Genomic DNA, 22,226 nt, shown 5'->3' on the forward strand with positions numbered 1-22,226 from the left:
TACCATATTTTAAGATTTTTTTGCCTGGAGAAGAGACTTAATTACCCACAGAGTTCTTTCTGCTGCACCCATATACACTTAGACAACCGTTCAGCTCACCCTCCAAGCTCTGTAGTGCAGTGGAGGGTAAAGAACTCCAGCCCCAATCAGATGACAAATAAGCTGGCCAGCTCCGTCAAAGCAGGTGAGGTCTTGGTGCCAGTCTCGTGCACTTTCTGGAAGATTCTCAGCCAGTGCTGCCTCTACCTGCCAAACTCAGCATTCCTCCAGGCCCCTCCTGTGCTCCCCCAGAGCCTGTCCCTGCCTTGCATGGTTGTGTCTGCTCATCTTTGCTTTTGTTCTGGATCGCTTTGTCCACCAGTTGATACTAATTATAATAAGGTTTTCTCACTGAGATGTGAGTTCTTGAGTATATCTTCAGCACAGAGCACAGGCTAAGCTCAGAGTAGGTGCCCAACACATGCTGATGAATGAATGAATGAGCATGTGGCTTACTGGGTACATTTTATTTTAAGCTCTATATTTACATTAAAAGCGATTTCTCCTTTTTGAAAGGAATTCAGAGCATCAGTTCCTAAGGACAAAGGCAAAGTGGGAGGACGTTTGTGGGACAAGGGCCCTGGGTTCTTTTCTGGCCCTGGGTTCACAATAGGTTCACTTGCAAGGTTAGCCCTGAAGATTACTTGTTAAGGGTACCTGCTTCCAAAAATGGAAAAAGAAAACAAAACAAAACCCAGTGCCTGCTTCTCCTGCTTGGGCCAAGGTCAAGAAATAGAAAAAGGTGACCCTCCCAGTTCCCTAGACAACGTTATAGAAAAGTCAGTGGGATTGTTCAGGTACCCAATGAGGCTGGCCAGTCAAGCCCAGCTTTGGCCAGGTGTTAGTTACCTCTGTGTTATGTGAACTCATCCATTACTTTGCTTCTGTATTTTCTTACTTGGGGTTTGTTTTTTTCTGCTTTCCCCTTAGTTTCTTAGGAAAGCACCTTTTGAAAAGTTCTCACCCTTTCCCAGCTCCATAAAGGAGGAAGGGTCCGAGCCACCGGGGACATCACCTACTTCAGGAGGCCTCTAGAGGCCAGGGCTCATGGTGCAGCCACAGCTTCCCAGGAACGGGGCAGCCAGAGGTGTGGATTCCTTTTCGTCCTTGCACACGGGGCAGAGATGGGCTGCTGGTCCCCTGAAATCAAAAGCTTGCTCCCCACCGCGCTGCTGAAATCCAGCTGGGTTAGCACCTCCTGTTTCCTCTTCATCTCTGTCATCTTTGGGCCCTTTTTGGCTGGCCGTGTCTGTGGCAGGGGTTAGAAACCTTCCTCCTCTACAGGTTTCTTGGGAGGTGTCCAACCTAATGATGTCATTAAGTTGGAAGCGAGGCTGGGTCAGGGATGCACAGCCTTTGCCATTTTCCAGACTCAGATCTGCCTCTTTTTTTTGCTGTCACTGACATCTGGTGAGTCATCGGCATCTGTCCCACCTACTCCTACTAACTGACATCCTCATCAGCAGCCACTCCCCGTCTCAGAGCAGAGCCCATCCTCCTCTGTCTCCTCTTCCCAGCCTTGCCAGTTATTGACGTTCACACTGAGTCTTTTGTTAACCTTGGCCATGATGGGCCATCTGGGTGTAAACAGTGAAATGTGTCGGTCTTGGTGCCAGATTTGTGCAGATCTGACTGTGGTGCTGGCTGTTACTAACCGACCGGGAGATCTTGGGCAAGTTGCCTTGGAGCCTTCACTTCCCCCATCCGTAAAATGGGGATGATAACACCAACCCTGCCCACTTCACTGGGCTGTTGGAAGAGCGAATGGGCTGGTGCGTGGAGACTGCTCTATAACCTGCAGACACTTCACAGGTACAGATGACTGACACCTCCACGCGGCTCCCACTGCTCTGTGCTTACTGTTCCTTCCACTCACCGAACGGGGTGCTGCCAAGGGTCTGCTTTTCACCCTCTTTGCTTTCTTATTAACACACTGGAAGAAGGGCCTGGCACTGTACTCTCCTTGTCTCTTATGGACTGTCCCTCAGTGATTTTTTTTTTTTTTTTTGCGGTATGTGGGCCTCTCACTGTGTGGCCTCTCCCATTGCGGAGCACAGGCTCCGGACGCGCAGGCTCAGCGGCCATGGCTCACGGGCCCAGCCGCTCCGTGGCATGTGGGATCCTCCCGGACCGGGGCATAAACCCGCGTCCCCTGCATTGGCAGGCGGATTCTCAACCACTGCACCACCAGGGAAGCCCTCCCTCAGTGATTTTTATCTACATCTATAGCTCAACAAAATGTAGCTCCATGGAGCCTGAGTCTCTAAGCTCCAGTACCACATGTCAGACTGCTTGCTTCCCATCTTGGTCTGGATTCTTCTCCCTGGGTCCCAGACGCAGGATGTCTAAAATAAAATTCAGTGTCTTTCCATCTGGCAGGTGGCCAGCTTTCCTTCACGACTCCTCCCGAGCACCGCAGGCTCTTCTGTCAGTGTGCCCTTTTGCCAAGCCATTGTCATCCATCTCTCCCCCTCACATCCTGCATCCTCTCCCTGCCCACCAGCCCAGGTCAGACCCTGGTTAGCCCATACAGGGTGGTTGCCAAAGACTGCTGACTTGTTTCCCTGACCTGTGACTTTCCCCTCACAACAGCCGATAGCTCTCTGGCACCTCCTGAATAAAGTCCTGGTTTCTTAGACATTAAAGCCTGGTCCACAGCGACCTCGGTGAACTCGCCCAGCCTTCTCTCCCTACTCCCTTCTGTGTGTCCTACAGTTAAACCAACATGGTCTCGGTTCTTGGGCCACACCTTGTTTTGTCTTGTCTCCATTTTCTCTTCCTGGAATGTCTGTGGAAATCTTACCCTCCTTGACCACTAGCTCACACGCTCCTGCTCTGTGGAGTTTCCTTGATGGTTCCTGTCACAATATGGGCTGGACATGGGAAGATCATGTTGTGTCAGCCGACTGGCCCCCCAAGCACACGTGGCTCGGTGTCAGGCACGGTGACCCTAACTTCTCCTTAGGTTGAGACCAGTTTTGCCTCATTTGGATTCACAAACCCCAAAAAGTGTGTGTAAGTAGTTGTTCAAAAAGCAGTTATCTCATTAACTAATAAATGACCCCAAAGTAGTCAGGAGTGCTATAGAAACTCAGAGAATTAAGAGTTCATCACAAGCAAAGGTGGTTTAGAAAGGCCACCTAGGGGAGTGGGATTTGATTTGCCTTAAAAGATGGATGAGTCTTCGGTGGTAGCCGAGAGAGGGGGAGTGGGCAACATGAGCAAAGGGGGTAGAATACTCGAAGTCAGGGCCAGGAGAATACAGCATGGGTTCTGGGAGTGTGAGCAGATCTGCAGAGCTTCTTAGTGGTATTAGTGAAGACGGCTAACAGATTTTGAGTGTTGTAGATACTTTACTTGTACCATCTCATTTAGTCTTCACAGCAGCCAGAGGAGGGGGCTGCAGATGAGGAGACTGAGGCACAGAGGTAACTGTGACTTGCTCAAGGAAAACATCTACTGAGAGAGGAGTTAGGATTTAGACCTAGCATCCTAACTCCTGAGCCCAGGCTCGTAGCCACTGTGGTATATTCCCATCTGCAAGGGGCCCCAGACGGCAAACAGTCCAACTTCCTCCCTGTGCAGAAATCTCAGACTGTCTCATTCCTGGGAGAATTAAAAACCTAGACCCTAGCAGGTGCACAATTAAGGGTTTTGTAGGAAAGAAGAATTAAAAAACGAGACAGGGACCACATGGTCTTTGAGTGTGGAGTTAGACTTTAGCCTGCATTCAGTGGAATTGAAAGGTTTTGCACCGGGAAGTGATGTAATGAAAGAGGAGGATGTGGAAGATTAATCTTGTGGTGAATGTGCACTGACACTGGGGAGATCAATTAGACATTAAAAAAGAACTCTAAAGTAGACAATTATTACTGGAACAGGCTGCTGAATCAGTCTGGGGAAGTGAGCAGACGGGCTTTTAGAGTGTTCCAGGGCTTCTAGTAAGTTCTGTCTCAGGCTTATTTTCCCTGTATTCCTTGTAGCATCCCACAAGGGGGTGGGAGAAAAAAAAACAGATTTAACAAGCATTTGTTGTGTGTCCGCTGTATGCCAGGCACTGTGCTAGGTACTTAAAATGGTTCATAAGATATGTTTAGACGCCTCTAGGGATGGAGCTGCCAGAGGCACAGGTAGCTCCCATCACCCAGGATTTGGTAGGAAATAAAAGAACTTGAGTACCAGTTTTGTGCTAAAACCTCTGACTTGGGTCATCCCATTCAGTTCTCTTAAGAGCCCTGTGATAGTCTCCTCACCCACATCTTCCAAACAGGGAACCTCAGGGAAGGTGAGTGACTTGTCCAAGGTCACGCAACTGCCAAGTAGAAACAGTCCTCTGGATCAAGTTCATTGTCCACTGAGACTGCTCTTTCCCGTTTTCTCTCCCTATGCCTCCTTACATATTATTCAGCAAAATTCCGCTTCCTGGTTTCTTCTTTCTGCTTCTGTAACTGCTGCTGGCTTTTTTGAACTTCCTCTCCCTGTCCCTCTATGCCACCCGGCGTTGTGGAACAGTCTTCTTGCATCTGGCCACACTGTTCTCTCGTGAGAACAGATTCAAAGTCCTTTTTCCGGGCACCTGATCCTGCCATATAGAAAAAAGTTCCTGCTTCAGGAAAGGAGTTCTAGGGGACCCATTCTGGGTTGTTCTTAGTACATAGGCTTGTCATCAGTAATACAGCTACTACAGTTTTCCTTTCCCATTCAGCGGTGTTGGATATGTGGACCCCTGCAACCAGAACATGTTCAGACTCCAGAGATGATGGTCAAATGATGCTGTAGGTGATGGTCACCCACAGGAGGCCTAACAGGGTTTGGAGGGAGGAGAGTTAGGCAGGCGGATGGTCATGAGAACCATGCAACCTCCTTGGCCACATTAACTGAGATCTGAGAATGTTGCACATGAAGCTGGGGCGGACAGACTGAGGTATCCAGGAAGGTGTCCAGGGGTGCCTTAGAGTGGTAGAGTGGCTCAGTGGTGATTCCATAACTTGGGAGAAGAGTACAACTTTAGTTGACATGGGCAGAGAAAAGGCATAATATGTACTTGGGTGGCAGTGAACCCACTCTAGGACCTGGTTGACCTTGGTAACAAGGCCAGGTTTCTTCTTCAACCCTCAGAACTTTGTTTTGCTCTGGGATGGTTTTTCCCACAGGGCAGGCAGGAGGGAATGCCTGTATGGGGGGCAGCCCTTGGGCCCAGATGACTGCTTCTTCCAGAGCACTCGGGCATCGTTCCCAGCTGGCTTGGCTAGCCTTGCTCCCCCGCTGCCCTGGGCTGTGCGTCAGACTGTGAGCCTTCGTCCCCATCATCTGTTTCTGGTGGGACAGCTGGGCAGGCATGGACAAGGTGAGGGCGTCTGTGGGCGGAGAGTGTACAGGTCTGTTCTCCCTTTGCTCCCAGGTGCTGGCCGGGATGAACGTCTACTCCTCGGAATTTGAAAACATCAAGGAGGAGTACAGCGTGCGCGGCTACCCCACCATCTGCTATTTCGAGTAAGTCCCCTGCTTCTCTGCTGACGCTCGCTCCCCTCCATGACGGTGTTTGCCTCCCTGGCTGAGCCCACGTTGTCTCCTCATGTTTCACAGGAAAGGACGGTTTCTGTTCCAGTACGACAGCTATGGGTCCACAGCTGATGACATTGTGGAGTGGCTGAAGAAGTAAGTTGGCATTTGCCTTGGTGGAGGGGGGGTGGGGGGGAGGGTACCCAGAGGGGGAGGGGCATCTGCCGGGCCTCAGGGTGTCCCTGGTCACAGGGCTCCGGCTGGTGGTTGGGAAGAGAATGAGGAAAGAAAGGACCATTTTGTGCTGCCCACGCAACTGTCTGTGGGCTGCATCTAGGTGAGGGTGGGGATCTGTGCGTGCAGAACGTGCAAGTCGGGAGGATTTCGTGTGACTGGCCGTGATGACTGCATTTCAGATAGGTTTTTTCCCCTCAGTCTACCCGATGGCTAGAAGTATTTCTCACCCAGGACGGCAGGTGTGAGAGAGGTTCCGCTGCAAGTCTCTCTGAAAATAGAGTTGTCACTCGAACACTCATTTCAAACGTAACACTTTGTATTATGTGCCATGAAGCTAAGAAGTGTCCTCATGCCTTAGATTTGCAGACTGCTTTGTCGTTCACCGTGCAGCCCCGCGGAGCTGCTTCATAGCAATCTGTGGTCCTGTTTATAATGTGATTAGATCCTTATAACCCAAACCGCCCATGCACCTGGAGTCCCCCGCCCCCCATGCTAGGTGTGTGACTTTTGCATGATGCTTGGACCCTTACTGGTGTGTTGGATGGGGAGTCTGTCTCCCCAACACCTTCTCCGTGGCCGGAGCTCTCCTGAAGCCCGCCCCGGAACACTCGCCTGCTCTGGGCTCTGCCTGTCACCGGCCTGGCACTTGCCAGTCACTGCCAGTGTGTGGTTATTTGTACACAGTGCTTAGAATAAGAACAGCATTTTGGAGCATTTTGGGAGCTCCACTTTGTGGCTGACCCTGTTCTAAGCACTTCATGTCTCATGGAATCCTCAGGACAGCCCCGTAAGGAAGATATTATTATTACCCTTATTTCGTGAAGGAGGTAACTAAGCAGAGTGATGAAGTAGCTCATCCAAGCTCCTGCAGCTGACAAACAGAAGGGCTAGGGTTGGCCCCTGGCAGCAGCTCCCCCGAGTTCTGGCTGGAGCCTCTGCCCTTTCCCCAGCTGCCAGCACGGTGGATATTTATTGACATCATTACCGCAGGGGCACAGGGTTAAAGAATTAGTTATCCAAAGCAATGAGGTTGAAAATGTGTATTTTCAGAATGGGAAAGGAAGATAAATTTTGTACCAAAAAAAAAAAAAAAAAACCCCAAAACCCACAACAAACTATTTGATTCTAAAGGTTGAAACTCTCAATCTTCCGTTCCATGGGTTCCCGGGGGCCCAGGAGATAAAACACCGTGGCAGAACCATGTTTGCATGGTGTCCTTTATTTCTTGGAAGCATTTTCACATCTCTGTCTCCATCTATTACCTTATTTCCAGCCCCTGCCCAGGAAGGCAGCTCCCCATTATCCTGTCCTCATTGTCTTAACTTGGGCCTTCGCACCCCTGTTTTCATTTTTCACTTGATAATAAGCATGTCCTCTCCTCCAGCCAGACATATCTCGCTCTGCTTTGGGAGAAGGTTTCAACAAATGGCAGTCTCATTTGTCACCAGAGCATAAAATCTGTTTCCCTCCCCCTTCTCTAACCTTTTCTGGCTTCAAAATACACTCGTATCTTCTTGGAAGGATAAGGTTTATTATTTTTTTTAGAAAGTGTTCAGAATTGCTTGCTAGCCCTGGACCAGGGGAACACGTCAGGGGCTTTTCTGAGACGGGTTATTATCTCCCCGCTGGACTCCGCCACTCCGTCCCCCACCCCACCCAGGCCCACCGCAGCTCCTCCACCAGACCCTGTCCCGGGCCCCACTCCTACCCCCAGGGCTGCCTCCTGATCCCTGTCCTGGGCTGGCCCTCCCCACTTCCCACCTCCGCCTTCCTCCCTCTCCTCACCCCCATGGTCAGGAGACCTTGTTAGCAGCTTTTGGTTCACCCTGGGTCTCCAGTCTCCAGGCAGCTGAGGTTGGTGGGGTAACGCCGGGGAAGGGAAGACAGCATCTGGGTCCCCCTGGGCAGCACCTCCGGAGCCACCCAACCACCTGTGGTCCCTATGCTGGAGGTGCACACATGGGGGCAGCTCCTCCAAAGGCATGACCATAACCCACTCCCCCAGCACAGCCGGGGGCAGGGAGGCGACTTCCTTAAGGACCCCCAGTGAGCTGCCTCATCTCATGCCTCAGCAAGATCTAGCAATGTGGGCTTCCCTGGTGGCGCAGTGGTTGAGAGTCTGCCTGCCAATGCAGGGGACGCGGGTTTGTGCCCCGGGCCGGGAGGATCCCACATGCCGCGGAGCGGCTGGGCCCGTGAGCCAAGGCCGCTGAGCCTGCGCGTCTGGAGCCTGTGCTCCGCTAAGGGAGAGGCCACAACAGTGAGAGGCCCGCGTACCGCAAAAAAAAAAAAAAAGATCTAGCAATGTTACTGTGCGAAGTTTTTAAAAAGTCTTTTCTGATTTTAAGGCTATTCAGTGAGCTATATCATTATTGAAAAACCTAAATATTTAGTTAAACAAGGGGAGAAGTGGCCCCCTTACTCCACTACCCAAAGATAATGTGTGGTGATATTTGGCAAATTTCCTTCTAGGTTCCCCCCAACATATACCCAGGTGTGTGTGTGTGTGTGTGTGTGTGTGTGTGTGTGTGTGTGTGTGTGTGTGTGTGTGTGTGTGTGTGTGTGTGTGTGTGTGTGTGTGTGTGTGTGTGTGTGTGTGTGTGTGTGTGTGTGTGTGTGTGTGTGTGTGTGTGTGTGTGTGTGTGTGTGTGTGTGTGTGTTCCTGGTGCCAGGTGTTTTAAGTCTTCACCAGGTTTACACCAAATCCTGGTGGGTGGGTAGCAGTGATCCTACCTTTCCTGCTGCCCTGCACCTCTTCCTTGGGCCTCTCCATTGGCTGCTCATGGCTTATGGTCACCAAATGTAGAAGGATGAGGGTGGATCCAGCCTTGCTAATTCTCTAGATCAGGGGTCCCCAATCCCCGGGCCATGGATCGGTAGTGGTCCATGGCCTGTTAGGAACCGGGCCGCACAGCAGGAGGTGAGTGGCGGGCCAGCGAGCGAAGCTTCATCTGCGGCTCCCCATCGCTTGCGTTACTGCCTGAACCATCCCCCACCCCCACCCCCATCGTGGAAAAATTGTCTTCCACAAAACCACTCCCTGGTGCCAAAAAGGTTGGGGCCGATGCTCTAGATGACTTTCAGAAGCCCAGGAGAGAAGAGCCAAATCCTGCCCTCTGACATGTGACTGACGAGTGGGCCAGGCAGGGCATCCCTGGTGTCGGAGTGCCCCAGGGCTCTGGGGTAGATGCGATGATCCTGGCAGTGTGCCCTTTTGTGCTTCTGGCAGCTGCGTTTCTCATTCCACTCTCTGCAGATTTCCTGCTACTCACTTGGGCTTGGCTGGTAGAGGGTGCAGAAGTGGCAATCCATTTTGACCTAGCTACCCATTTCTGCCTGTGTATTTTTATACTAACCAGAAGTGGACTGAAAACAAAAACAAAGCGTTCTTGACTTGTCATGTTTTGAGTTGCATCTTCTTATCAATGGCATGTGCACCTGCCTCAGGCAAGGACGTGCTTTGTATGAACTTCCCAGTCCTGGAGAACCTGGGAAGTCAGAGTTCCAGGATTGGAAGGGAATGTGAAAGTCAGTGAATCTGCCCCCAGCAATTCCCTTTCAGTGTTGTGTTACCTCTAGGACAGATGTAGTTACTCCATCCCGCTTAAACACCTCAGAGGACAGGGCCTCGACTCGTTTTGAGGGTGTCCACTTATGTTTGAATGATTCTTATTGAGGTTATGAATGATATCTAGAAACATTTGGGTAGTACTTCATACATTCACGTCCATTATCTGTCTAGATGTACCTGCAAGGCAGATGAAGAAGGGCCTACAAATATACTGCCTTGTAGATGTTTTAAGTCAGGCTGGTTGCCTAAGCCCCTAGAGCTGGAAAGTGGAGGAAACAGGACGCAAAGCCAGGTCTTCTGACTCCCAGTCCAGCTTTGTCTCTCTTTTCTGTTGTAGATAGAACATTCTTAGTTCTGTTGAGCTAAAGTTTCTTTCTCTGGAGCTTCCACTTGGTGTTCGTTCTCCTTTATGGAGCCATAGAAAATAAATCTTAGTTTCTCTTCCCAGCGCAGTCTGAAATGTTTGAAGACAACTGTTGTGTTCCCCATGTCTCCTCTTCTCCTGGTTAGACACCTCCAGTTCCTTCAACTATTCTTGTCTCATTCCCTTGTTGATTCAGAAAGAGTTTATTGGGTATCTGCTTTGTGTTAGGCGTAGGAGGTAGAGAGATAATCTAGAGGGAGCCCCATTCTTTAAGGAGAGAGACAGTAAAAAGCATAGTTCATAGTGCCGTCTTACTGCTGTGCCCAGCTCTGCAGGCCTCTCCAGAAAGCAAACTTCCTGCTGTCCACTGAGTGGGAGAGGGGCACCCACCTGGCTGCTGGGGAGATGGACAGGATCTGAGGGCCTCCCATTCAGCCCCAGGCCACAGCCCTGCTTTAAGGGCGTCCTTCTGGTCCTTCAGAGCCTTTGCATATTGGGGTGGTTCTTGGGCCCCTGCCCCCTCTGAACACCCAGCACCTCAAGTTTCCACCCTCTAAGAAAGGCAGAAGTTTTTTGCTAAGTCGGTTTTCTAGCTTCTAAATTTGCACTGACCTCTTTTTCTCTCTTTGCTGTTGTCTTCCCTGTTCTTTTTGCTCTGGTGGGTTCATCCTTTTTTTTTTAAAACTCTTGTACTGTTATTTTAGTGGTTTTGGAGTATGTCCTCCGTGTTTAACTAGAAATTTCTCAGGCACTTTCATATGCTTGTACTGCTGCTGAGGCATGGCTTCTCCATTCTGTGTGTATAGTCTTGCTGGATTTTTAAAAATTATTTTAATTTTAGAATAGATTCCCTTCACATAATTAAAATAATTTTTTAAAAGATACTTAAAAATTATACATTGAAGTTTTCCTTTTATCTGGTTCCTCCATCCTATTCTCCCTCCTACCCCTTAGAGGTAACAACTTTAATCAGTCCTTATGCAGATAACACGCAAACATGAATAAGTATTTTTTATCTCTCTCTATTTTATGCAGAAGTTAGCACATTATGGCCTGTTGTGTATATCCCAGCAGTCCACCCACATCAGAGTGTAGGGGAGCTTCCTTGTCCTTCTTTACCACGCTCAGCCCTCCATCGTGCAGAAGGACTGCAGTTTACCTACCAAGGGACACTGGGTTCTTCTAGTCTTTGCTATGACAAGTCATCTACAATGAATACCTTGGAATGTACGTAATTTTGCATGTGTCCGGGTGTACTGGAAAGATAGATTCCCCGAAGTGGAGTTGGTGATGTTTTCAGGGATTGGTGTTTTGAGTCCAGGTTTTGGAACCTAGGTTTCTTGGTGTTTGTCTGGGACCGTTGTCTGGCTGGTGACTCATTCTAAAGCTTGATTTTGCCATCAGCGCTACCTGACATTGGATGTGCATGGGCTCAGAGTGGTTTGCCCTCTCCCTGCCACTTCCCATTGCTTCAGACCAGGGTGGCTGAAGCCGCCAGTGGGGCCTTGTCCAAAGCACCAGAGAGGGCTGCTTCTTTTTTTAATTAATTAATTAATTAATTAATTAATTAATTTTTTTTGCTTTATAACAAATTTAATCAGTTATATATATACATATGTTCCCATATCCCCTCCCTTTTGCGTCTCCCTCCCACCCTCCCTATCCCACCCCTCCAGGCGGTCACAAAGCACCGAGCCAAAGCACCAGAGAGGGCTTCTGAAGGTGCCGTCAGACCCAGGCTCTGCCGTAGGGTGGGGCTGGCAAGTTCCACTGTGTCAGCTGCATGGGAGGGCTGCAGATTCCATTGCGTGGGCAACATTGGTCTCATGAATTCTCAGCCCTGGCTGCTGGAACTTTACACTTTTTTTCTACTGTAAGCTCTCAAAGGCAGGAAACAATGGTTGTCTTTTCACATTTGTCATCCTAAAGCGTTTTTCCAAAGTAGCGATTAAGGTGCTCTGGCAAAGGTATTCATAAAGCATCAGGGAGTTTTTGTCACTAGCAGCCTTATTATCCTCAACTTTGGAGCAAGAGAGGGCAGCTATGAGCCTCCCCCATCACAACAGCTGGTGACATAGATGTCAGCACATGGCTGTCCCAGGTGGAGGCAGGCTCCAGGGAGGTTAAGCACCAGCCTGAGGTTTTGCAGCTCGTGGTGGCAGAGCGCGGATTTGGACTGACCTCTGAGCCTGGCCCTTTCTTCTCCAGCATACTGCCTCTGGAGAACCAGATAGCTTTGTTCCAGTCTCTAGGAAGGGTTTGTGATGTAGCCTGGATGCTGTCATAGTTAGGGTGCCTTGTTCCCCTGGGCCCCACTCTTTCTCATTACGACCTTCCTCCCACCCTGGTTGGTGAACGCCCTGCACCCGCCTCCCCAGCCCCCAGCCCTTCCCAGGTATTTGGTCTTTCTCAGACACTCTGCCTTTCCTCCTCTGCCTTTCCTCCTCACCACCCCACCTCCCCTCTAACTCCCTCTCCCCGCTCCCCGCCCTGTGGGCACCACGCAGCACAACAGTTAACTTTGCCAAAGGTCACTCTTTGCTGTTGCTGTTTATTCTTGCCAGTTGGCTGAAAGTTTGAAAGACCTTGAGATGCTAACAAACGCCCCCGGTTCTAGGGAGGAAGTGAGGTTTCTTGATCTGCCCAGAGGGCTGCAGCTGAAGCGACTGTTTGCCACAGGCTATCAGCTGAGCACCTCTGGGCTCTGAGGGGACGGTGGAGGTGGGCAGGGCCGAGGAGTCCTGCTCCGCTCCTCCGGGGGGTCGCGGTGCGCCCCTGAAGCAGGCCGTGCGAGCCTCTGGGGGTAAGGGCTGTGTGGGCCCCGGCGCGTGCTCTGAGCTCTGCCTGTTTTTGGTCTTCCAGTCCACAGCCGCCACAGCCCCAGGTCCCCGAGACTCCCTGGGCAGATGAGGGCGGCTCCGTTTATCACCTGACCGATGAAGACTTTGACCAGTTTGTGAAGGAACACTCCTCTGTGCTCGTCCTGTTCCACGCCCCATGTGAGTGGAACCTTGCTCCTCTCTGCCACCGCCTCCCTCCCTCGGGCGCTGCAGGGCGGGCGCCGCTCTGAGCCTTTAGTTATTACCTAGGACGGCAGTCATCCCTCAGCTTACAGGTGGGGAAACTGAGGCCCCAAGAGGGCCCGAATCTTGCCCAGTAGTTGCAAGGGCACAGTGAGGCCAGGGCTGGAGCCTCAGACCCCACAGCATCTAGAACAGCTTCTTTCTGCTTCAGCTGACATCCGTCACAGCCTGAAGCAGCCTTTGTGGATCAAGGAAGGAAAACATGTGAATGCTGTAAAATGTGTTTGCCGTATTGGCTGAAAAGCCCTGTGGCTCAGGAGTTTTCTAGGCCAGTGTCCTCCCCATTCCCGTGGAGAATGGAAAATTGATTGTAATCCGTTTCTGAGAGGGAGAAGGCTGCTTCTGGAAAGGTGAGCAAGGGAGTGACAGCCCCTGGGCGCAGAGTTCCAGGGAGCAGCTCCTGGGAGAGGTGGGCCCATCCTGATGGGTGAAGAAGGTGGGTCCCCAGCACCCTGGGACAGAGTGCATGTGTGTGGGGTGCTCCTCTCATAGCTTCTTGCCAGCTCTTGGACCCAGTGATGGTGGGTAAGAGGAAAAAAAAGCAAAAAGAACTACTTCATGGATCAGTGTCATAATTGCCCAGTCCACAGAGGCATCTTTAGTGAGAGAATACTTCATTAATCATCTTTGTCATAGAGATCCTTACGCTATTCATTGTGTATTTCCTTAAGGTGGCCAAGTGGCTGCCTGCAGGGTCATCTCCTTTTATCTTACCCACAGTGCTGCAAAGCGAATATGATTAACCCCACTTTACAGACAAGGAGACTATTGCGCGGAGAAATGGCACTGCTCTGTGAGTCCTGTACTGCTGAGCCCTGGACTTCCTGTCTTCCGCTTCCCCTGTAGTATCACATGGGTTTGGTTAATCAGGAATTGTTCATATACAGACAACTACTGGGGATTTCCCCAAGTCCTCCTTTCTTATAAGTGCCAAATTCTTAAGAGAATCCAAAGGAAAATTATTTTTGGCCTTTCTTCTTCTGAATTTCTAGAAAAATGACCACAAAAAACCTTAAAAAAACCCCAAAACACGAAGTTTCAAAGGGCCTCCTAATTAGGGGCAATGACAGAGAGGGCCTTAGGAGCACTTCACGCCCAGCCCTGCAAGGGCTCAGTGCGGGCATCCCTGTGGTTGAAGGTACCTGATGAATGCCCGCCAGGCAGCACTGCAGTGCTCTCCCTGCTGAGGTGTGCTGGCCAGTCTCAGAGTTGCTGATAGAAGCAAGTCTCGCAGGGAGTCATGCTGCATCCAGAGCTGAACTCACCCTGCCTGCGTCCCTGTCCCAGCAGTAGAAGCAGATACCAGCTCACTGTTTTCAGTTCCCCCCTGGGAACTTCCCCCCGTGTGTCAGTGCTTCCAGTCTGTGTTGAGAGAGCCGTCTGGCTCCTGGAAGAGCGCAGAGTGGTTTGAGCAGTGCTTTGTGGTTTATGCATCACAGCATGAAGAGTACGTATCCCCTTTGATGAATCCTAACAACATGTACCTGATAGATTGGAATTGTTTAATAATTGTTTATTAAGCCCTTTCTTTATAGAACCCTGGTTGCAGACCCGCAAAAATTTTGGTCTGTGTTCTTTCTTGTGCTCTTAGGTTGTTAGCAATCCATTGTAGTACCTGATGCTTGCAGGGTCTGGGCCCCAGAGCCTGGCTATAGAGTTCTTCCCCGCCCCCTCCCCTTATAATGCACCCTCCTCGTTCTCTGAACCGGAATGATCGTCACTCCCCCAATCCAAGTCACCTATGGGTATAGAGTAAGGGCTTAATGAATGAGAAAACGAACAAATGAGGTTGTTGAGAGTTAAATTAGAGAATGAGAACTAGAAACCAGATGGCAGCTTTTGTTTTCCCCATTAGTCATTATTAGTGAGTACACTACCCTTGTTGAGAGGGTTCCGATTCAAATTTAGGAAATGGAAATATCTGAGGCTTCTATTGGTGGGTGTCTGCCTGTTAGGGACCCTACATTCTCTGATGAGGTGTCTGTCAGCCCCCTGGCTGTGTGTGTGTGTGTGTGTGTGTGTGTGTGTGTGTGTGTGTGTGTATTTCTGCTGGACTGGCAGAGTGAGAGGGATCAGGGCAAAAGCCCGAGGTGTCTGTCAGCCGTGTGTGTGTGTGTGTGTGTGTGTGTGTGTGTTTCTGCTGGACTGGCAGAGTGAGAGGGATCAGGGCAAAAGCCCGAGGTGAAGCTCCCTGAAGAACTGCCTGTTTAAATTCCCACCCGATGGGAGTGGCTTTGCATTAAATAATCTCTCGACACAGTCCTCCTCCTTTATCTAGGAGTGTGGGCTTTAGAAGGGATGGACTGTACGTGGTTTAGAGAGGAGTCTGAGCCCAGGAGGGGTGAACTGACAACAGGGCCCTCTTAGCTGCCTAGCCGGGCATCTCGTGCCGGAGTGTCCCCAGAGCCCACAGTGATCAGAAAACCACTTTTGTGGTGTTTGAGGGACCTAGAGAAAAGGACAAATGTCAGGAGGCCAGAGATCGGCAGTGCTGGCTCATGTTTCCCAAGCTAATCAAATGTGAATTCCGGAAATTACAGTGTTACAGGTGCCCATCCCAGACCAAATAGGGAGTGGTTAAGAAACAGACCATTTTGGAGACCTAGGAAAACAAGTTGGGATCTATCAACATAGAAGACCATAGATTCTACTAAGGATTGCCAATTATGTCTTATTCCCGTGGATTCTACTAAGGATGTGCTTGGTTTGTTTCTTGGGATGGGATTGCTAAGTTGATGAATTAGTGTGCCTTTCTTTTATCAAAAATGAGTTGTTGTTTTCCTAAGTGCAGTAGGGAGAACCGGGCAGTATGAGGCCACCATGAAGGGACCATCCCCTTGGTGCTCTGTGACTGTCAGTCTGGCCTGGTTCTGTCTAGAGGGTGGTACTTGTTTTTTTATAAGCAGTTTTGTTGAAACTGTAAAAAGCAAGGCAAGCTTTCAAATCTGCAAGGGTTAGAGTTGGGAAAAGGGAGCTAGTTAAAATATCGAACAATTGTATTAAGATTTTAAAAGATCCCCACAGACTGAAATAGTGGAGCTCAAACTAAAAAGCTGAATTTATCTTGATGACTTCTGATAATTAAAAAGGAGTGTGTGTATGTTTTATAAAGGGATAATATAGGAAAATATAGAGAAGAGGATTAACATTATTCCTGATACAGACTCCCAGAAAGAGCCATGGTCTCTCTTTGCAGTGTTATTTCTGTACAGAGGAAGTGCTCAGTGTTCATTTCTTTCCGGGTCCCACTTGCCTGGAACCTTCTTTGGGTGCCTTCGGAGGAGCCGTACTCCTCGGTTCTTGGCAGGAAAGGCACCTGGGCCGCTGGTTGTTGCATATTAGTAAACATCTCCATTGGCTCCCTGCTTCTTTACCCTCTTTTCCAGCTTTCCTGCCACTTTAATTCCCATCTCAGCCTTTCCTCCCTTCCCCTCCCAGCTGGAGTCCCTTAGAAACCCCACACAGATTCTTCTGCAGCCTGTACTCCTGGTGCCTGAGTTGTCATTGAACAGATAAGCTCAGCCCCCCAGCACAGTGCGGGGCCCTCCACGTACGTGAGCTCCAGTCCCGGCCCCGCTCACACCAAGGGAGCAGGGAGAGCCAAGATTCGCAGGCAGGTGTGCCCTCCAGAGCCCACTGTCCAGGATCCTGGGCCTCCTGGGAAGGACAGTGTGATGTGAGCAGTGACCTCCTAGAGGGGTGTGGGCACCATGCGGTGCGAGGACAGAGCCCGGGCCCCTCTGCCGTCCATCTGGCCCTTGGCGCGGGGCCCTGAGTGGATGGGGGAGGCCGCGGCACCAGGCCTGGCCCCCTGACCCCACAGAGCACTAAGTGGTGTCCGAAGAGGGCGAGGCAGCAGGACACCAGCAGCCACCGCCCCGCGGTGACTTTTGGTTCTTTCCGCAGCGTTCTGAACGAGAAGAGTCACCGTACATTGTTACTCGTCTTCTCTTGTCACTGTACATTTTGCTGCAGTAATGTCTACCTGCTTCTCCCTCTCCGTGTACCTGCAGCCCTGCATTAGGCCCGGAAGGACATAGTGCTGTAATGACCCCCCCCGCCCCACCGAGTGAGTGTCAACTCACATGGGGAGGTAGAAGGGACACAGTGGGGCTCCCAGGAAGGGGTGCCCTGAGGAGCAGCCTGTCTCTCCCATGCGGGTGCTGACGGGGCAGACAGGGGCCTGAGAAGAGGCTGCTGGGGCACCAGGGCACCCCTGCTGCCCCTTCCCCAGCGCTACGGCGACCCGTCCACAGCTCTGCCCCTTTCCTTGGCAATGGGCCGCCTGGGATGAGATGTTTCCTTTGCCATAACTCCCAGCAGCAGGTGTGTGCTGGAGGCCACAGGGCCTGGCCTGCCTTCCAGGGCTGGGCTGCCTCTCTGGATTCAGCAGCAGGTCCCTGTCAGACTCCAGAATTTCTGCTTCTTACTTCATTTATGTCTTATTCCCAAGTAATATGTGATCTCTGTAGAAAATGTAGACAGTACAGAGAAATATAAATGATTAAGGAAAAAAACTACCTATAATCCCATAGGTAGGAACCACTTTCCATTTTTTGTCATCATTCTTCCTAGTTGCATTTTCTTTTATTATTCCCTCGTTTTTAACTTTTATTTTTTTAAATTACCATAAAGTTAAATTGATTTGTTTTCCTAACACATGTAGATCTGTGTAACCATCTTGCTATAGAACTCCTTTGTGCTACCACTTTTATTTTTTAATTACGCAAATAATTTAAGAACAATATTAACAACATTCCTGTTATTGGCAGTGCAAGGTTCAAGGGATGCATAAGAATATGGTGTAAACAGTGAAAGGCCCCTCCGCACCCGGTCTCCCTTCCCAGGTTTGACCGGTGCTGACAGTTGGTTATCCTTCTCCTCATGTGCTTCTACCTAAACAACAGGGATCATTTCTTATCCATTTTTCTGTGATTTGCATTTTTTTTGCACTTACCAGTAAGTCTTAAAGATAATTTTGTGTAAATATAGATGTTAGCATATAAATCTACCTCAATCTTTTAAACTAACAAATAGTATTTTATAATTTACATATGCCATAGATTTTAAACCATCCTCATCATAGACATCTATTTCCAGCCTTTGTTCAAACAATGCAGTGAACATTTGTAAACATATGTATTTGGGAGCGTGTCTAAACGTTTAGGCATGTTAGCCTCCCAGAAGGGAAGGTGCTGGGCCCTGGGGCAAGTGTGCTTGAGCCTCGATAGATACCTGCCGACTTCCCTCCAGAAAGGGCTCACCACACCTGGCAGTGCATGGCAGAGCCTGCATCCCCGCCAGTCGTGGATGCTATCAGCTGTCTACATTCCTGCTAAAAAGGGCAAAGGGGCAACTTGTGCACAGCTCCCTGGCTTCCAGGGGAGGTGAGCATCTCTTCGTGTGGTAATCAACCTTCCATGTTTCTTCTGTGAACCACCTGTTCATTCCCTTTGCCCATTTTTCTACTGGGTTGTCTTTTTCTTCTTGACCTAGAGCTCCATACTTATGGATATTAATCTTTTTCTATTTTCTGTGTTCCAGATGTTCTCTGTTAGTCTGTTGCTTACTTTAACTTTCTTTATGCTGCCTTTCAGTGTACAAAAGCATTACATTTTTGGGACTTCCCTGGCGGTCCAGTGGTTGAGACCTCACCTTCCAACGCAGGGGTGTGTGGGTTTGAGCCCTAGTCAGGGAGCTAAGATCCCGTGTGCCTCATGGCCAAAACACCAAAAACATAAAACCGAAACAATATTGTAACAAATTCAATAAAGACTTTAAAAATGGTCACATCAAAAAAAAAAAACTTAAAAAAAAGCACTACATTTTGGCAGTCAAATAAAAGCTAGAATGTTTAATGAGCACTTACTGTGGATCAGGCATTGTTTGAAGCACTTTCCATATATTAACTCGTTTAATCTTCAGAACAAATCCTGTGAAGTGGATATCGTGATTATCCCCATTTTACAGGTTAGGAAAGGGAGGCACCAAGAGGTTGAGAAGGTTGCAAAAGGTCACATAGCCAAAAAAATAGAGCCAGGATTAAAACCCAAGTTCTAGAGGCCACAGCCTCATCATCAAGCCCTCTGCGAGCCTGCCTTTTCCCATCCTGACATCCGGGATTTAAAAATAGTGCCCTGCATTTTGTGATAATATTTTTGTTTTTCTCGTTTTGTTTAATTCGTCTGGATTTTTCTTTTTTTTTTTTTTGCGGTACGCAGGCCTCTCACTGTTGTGGCCTCTCCCGTTGCGGAGCACAGGCTCCGGATGCGCAGGCTCAGCGGCCACAGCTCATGGGCCCAGCCGCTCTGTGGCATGTGGGATCTTCCCGGACCGGGGCACGAACCCGTGTCCCCTGCATCAGCAGGTGGACTCTCAACCACTGTGCCACCAGGGAAGCACCAATTCATCTGGATTTTTCATTTGTTTGTTGTGCCACGTGGGAGGAAGGGATTTCATTTCATTCGTTAAGTTCTTTTTTCCTTGTTTTTTCCTTTACATTTTTCTTAACATTATTTTGTAAGTATTTTCTTATGTTATTAAAAATGCTTATTTGTACATACTTTTTGTGGTCACATAATATTCCATTATATAATGGCACCATAAATTACCTAACCAGCACCATAACGTTGAAGGTTTGAGTTGTTTACTGTATTTCCCCACTATAAATCAGGCTGCAGAGAGCATTTTCATGCATAAATATTTGTCCACATGTCAGATTACTTCCTTAGGGTAGAAGCCTGGAAGAAAAAATTTCAAAGCTTGTTATCTACATTTTACACTAATGTAAAGGAAGAAAAAAAATCCCAACTTTCTCTTTGTGCTAGAAGAGGGCTGCGTGGTAGATGAGGCATTCATCAGTGTGTGTCTGCCCCAGAGTGTCTGAGTGTCTACAAGTCAGCTTTGGTGCGTATACAGTGGGAAACCTCGAAAGAGCCCAGAGGTTTCTGGGGGGCCATCACAATGTTACAGCATCATTGTTTCTGCTAGCATCTGTAGGAGCCCCACCTCCCTGGCACGCCCAAGCCAAGGTCCAGGCAAGGCAGTAGGAATGTGGGTAGGAAAATCCAGGCTCCTCTTGAGAACCAGGTACTAGGGAGCTTTCCAAAATAATCTGGTCTCTGGGCTTCCCTGGTGGCGCAGTGGTTGAGAGTCCGCCTGCCGATGCAGGGGACACGGGTTCGTGCCCCGGTAGGGGAAGATCCCACATGCCGTGGAGCAGCTGGGCCCGTGAGCCATGACCGCTGAGCCTGCGCGTCCGGAGCCTGTGCTCCGCAACGGGAGAGGCCACAATGGTGAGAGGCCCGCGTACCACACACACACACAAAAAAAGTAATCTGGTCTCCTGGAAAATTCTGGTTCCAGGAGCCAGGAGAGTCTCCATAGCTGACCTGCAATAAAATCATAGGTGTAACTGAAGTTAACGGAATCCAGAGGGATCTGGAGGTTTGGGATTGACGGGAAGCCAACATTCCCACAGCCAGAAAAGAGTGTGGTCAAGGAACTGACGGGCAGCCTCTCTGCCAGGTCATGAAAGTCAGTGTAAGTGTACTTACACAGCTGATAAAAACCCAACAAGGAAGTTTGGCAGTAAAACTTAATGGCCCATCAAATCGCAATCAGGACAGTAAAACGCAGTGGGCTGGAGTCCTGCTCCTGCTTCTGACCATCCTCCTCTGGCTCTCCTGAAGCCCACACTGCCAGGACAGCCTGAAGGCCAGGCCCGGAGGCTGGGGTCAAGGCAGTCACTGCTCATGACCCACAGTTCCCCAGGCCAGGCAGGTGCCAGCGAGGGGGACGTTTGCTCTGCCAGACCTCTCTCCTCCTTGGGGCCTGGCTGGTCTCCTCGTCACAAACTCTGTTTACAGAGGTTTATTGCTTAGCCTTAGTATCTTGTCTAGGGAGCAGAGGGAATTGATGTTAGTAGTGAAAACCATAACGCTATCAAGAGAACTCTTGGGAATGTATGGTAACTTCAGGACAACATCCAGAGATGTTGGAGATTTCCAAAGATGTTTTCCAGACCTAGTAAGGATCAGGGGAAGTGTATAAATGGTGGTGTGGAGAGGAGGGTATGCACATAGTAACTGGCTTGGCTGCTAGTTTCACTAAGTAGAGGTGTTTAGTTAAACTAGCAACTTTTGTTGCTAGTGTGTGACTTTTGCCCCAAAAGGATTTAGTTCAGTTAAACCTTGTGTGCACAGGTATAACCTGAACAACACAGCCATGAGGTTCATTCATTCACAAAGTGTGTGGGATGCCATCCTCAGTGGTGAGTGAGACGGACATCCAAGCCTTTAGAGAGCTTACATCCACTTGGGGGATTGGAAGTTTCAAGTAAGCAGATTACTCCAGCTGTTTTGAGTACAGTCAAGAAAATAAGCAGGCTATTGGAAGTGAGTGTGATGGGTTGAGGCTTCTTGGGGTTAGGTGGTCAGGTGGTCAGGGAATTTCTCTGAAGAAGTGAAATTTGAACTAAAGCCTGTGTGATGTGAAGTGATCAGCCACACAGAGACCTGAGGGGAGATCGTGTTCCAGGCGAACAGCCCGATAAGAGCCATGGGGGTAGAAATGAGCTTGGTGAGATAGGAAAGCAGAAAGAGGCCACAGGCTGCAGAGTAGAGGACAGGAGGAAGATGGCCTGAGTTGAGGTTGGAGGGTAGGAAAGTCCGATGGTGTGAGACTTGTGGCTGTGAGAATGAGTTTGGATTTCGATCCACTTGTGATGGGAGCCATTGGAAAGGTTTTTTTTTTTTAATTTTTATTTATTTATTTATTTTTGGCTGTGTTGGGTCTTTGTTGCTGCACGCCGGCTTTCTCTAGTTGCGGCGAGCGGGAGCTACTCTTCGTTGCGGTGGCTTCTCTCATTGTGGAGCACGGGCTCTAGGCGTGCGGGCTTCAGTAGTTGCGGCATGCGGGCTCAATAGTTGTGGCTCACGGGCTCTAGAGCACAGGCTCAGTAGTTGTGGCACGCGAGCTTAGTTGCTCCGCGGCATGTGGGATCTTCCCGGGCCAGGGATCGAACCCGTGTCCCCTGCATTGGCAGGCAGATTCTCAACCACTGCGCCACCGGGGAAGCCCCATTGGAAAGTTTTGACCAAGGGAATTTGATATGATTTATGATTTGAAAAGATGCCCTGGCCGCCCCTAAATACCAAGAGACAGCAATATAGTCACAGGGCCCTACAAAATGAAATGCCATAGGAGGATATGAATAAGATGTGTTTTGTGAGTAGAAGAGAAATAGGTGGTTCGGTGGGGCTTGAGTGAACTGGAGACTCAAAGTAGGGGGCAGAGCCCAGGTGGACACTCTGCATGGAGAGGTCTCATCCATCAGGGCAGGGGCTGTGATGAAGTGAGCTGGGTGCTGGGGGACAGAACTTCAGGGAAAAGGTCAGCTCATGTGGTCACAGCTCCAGCCAGAAGATCC

The 22,226-nt window shown here is 49.6% G+C and overlaps 1 protein-coding gene across 1 annotated transcript in view; it reads left to right on the top strand.

Annotated features, from left to right (window-relative positions):
* PDIA5 (protein disulfide isomerase family A member 5) overlaps nucleotides 1-22,226 on the top strand; it is a 94,420-nt gene that overhangs the window by 48,969 nt on the left and 23,225 nt on the right. The window contains exons 9-11 of the mRNA XM_081235640.1: nucleotides 5,441-5,532; nucleotides 5,626-5,697; nucleotides 12,576-12,712. Of these exons, the coding sequence (XP_081091766.1) occupies nucleotides 5,441-5,532; nucleotides 5,626-5,697; nucleotides 12,576-12,712 (301 nt within the window). The remainder of the gene's footprint in view (nucleotides 1-5,440; nucleotides 5,533-5,625; nucleotides 5,698-12,575; nucleotides 12,713-22,226) is intronic.

The sequence above is a fragment of the Mesoplodon bidens genome, assembly GCF_964165515.1.
Source record: "Mesoplodon bidens genome assembly, chromosome: 5".
In the NCBI taxonomy this organism is placed as follows: Eukaryota; Metazoa; Chordata; class Mammalia; order Artiodactyla; family Ziphiidae; genus Mesoplodon; species Mesoplodon bidens.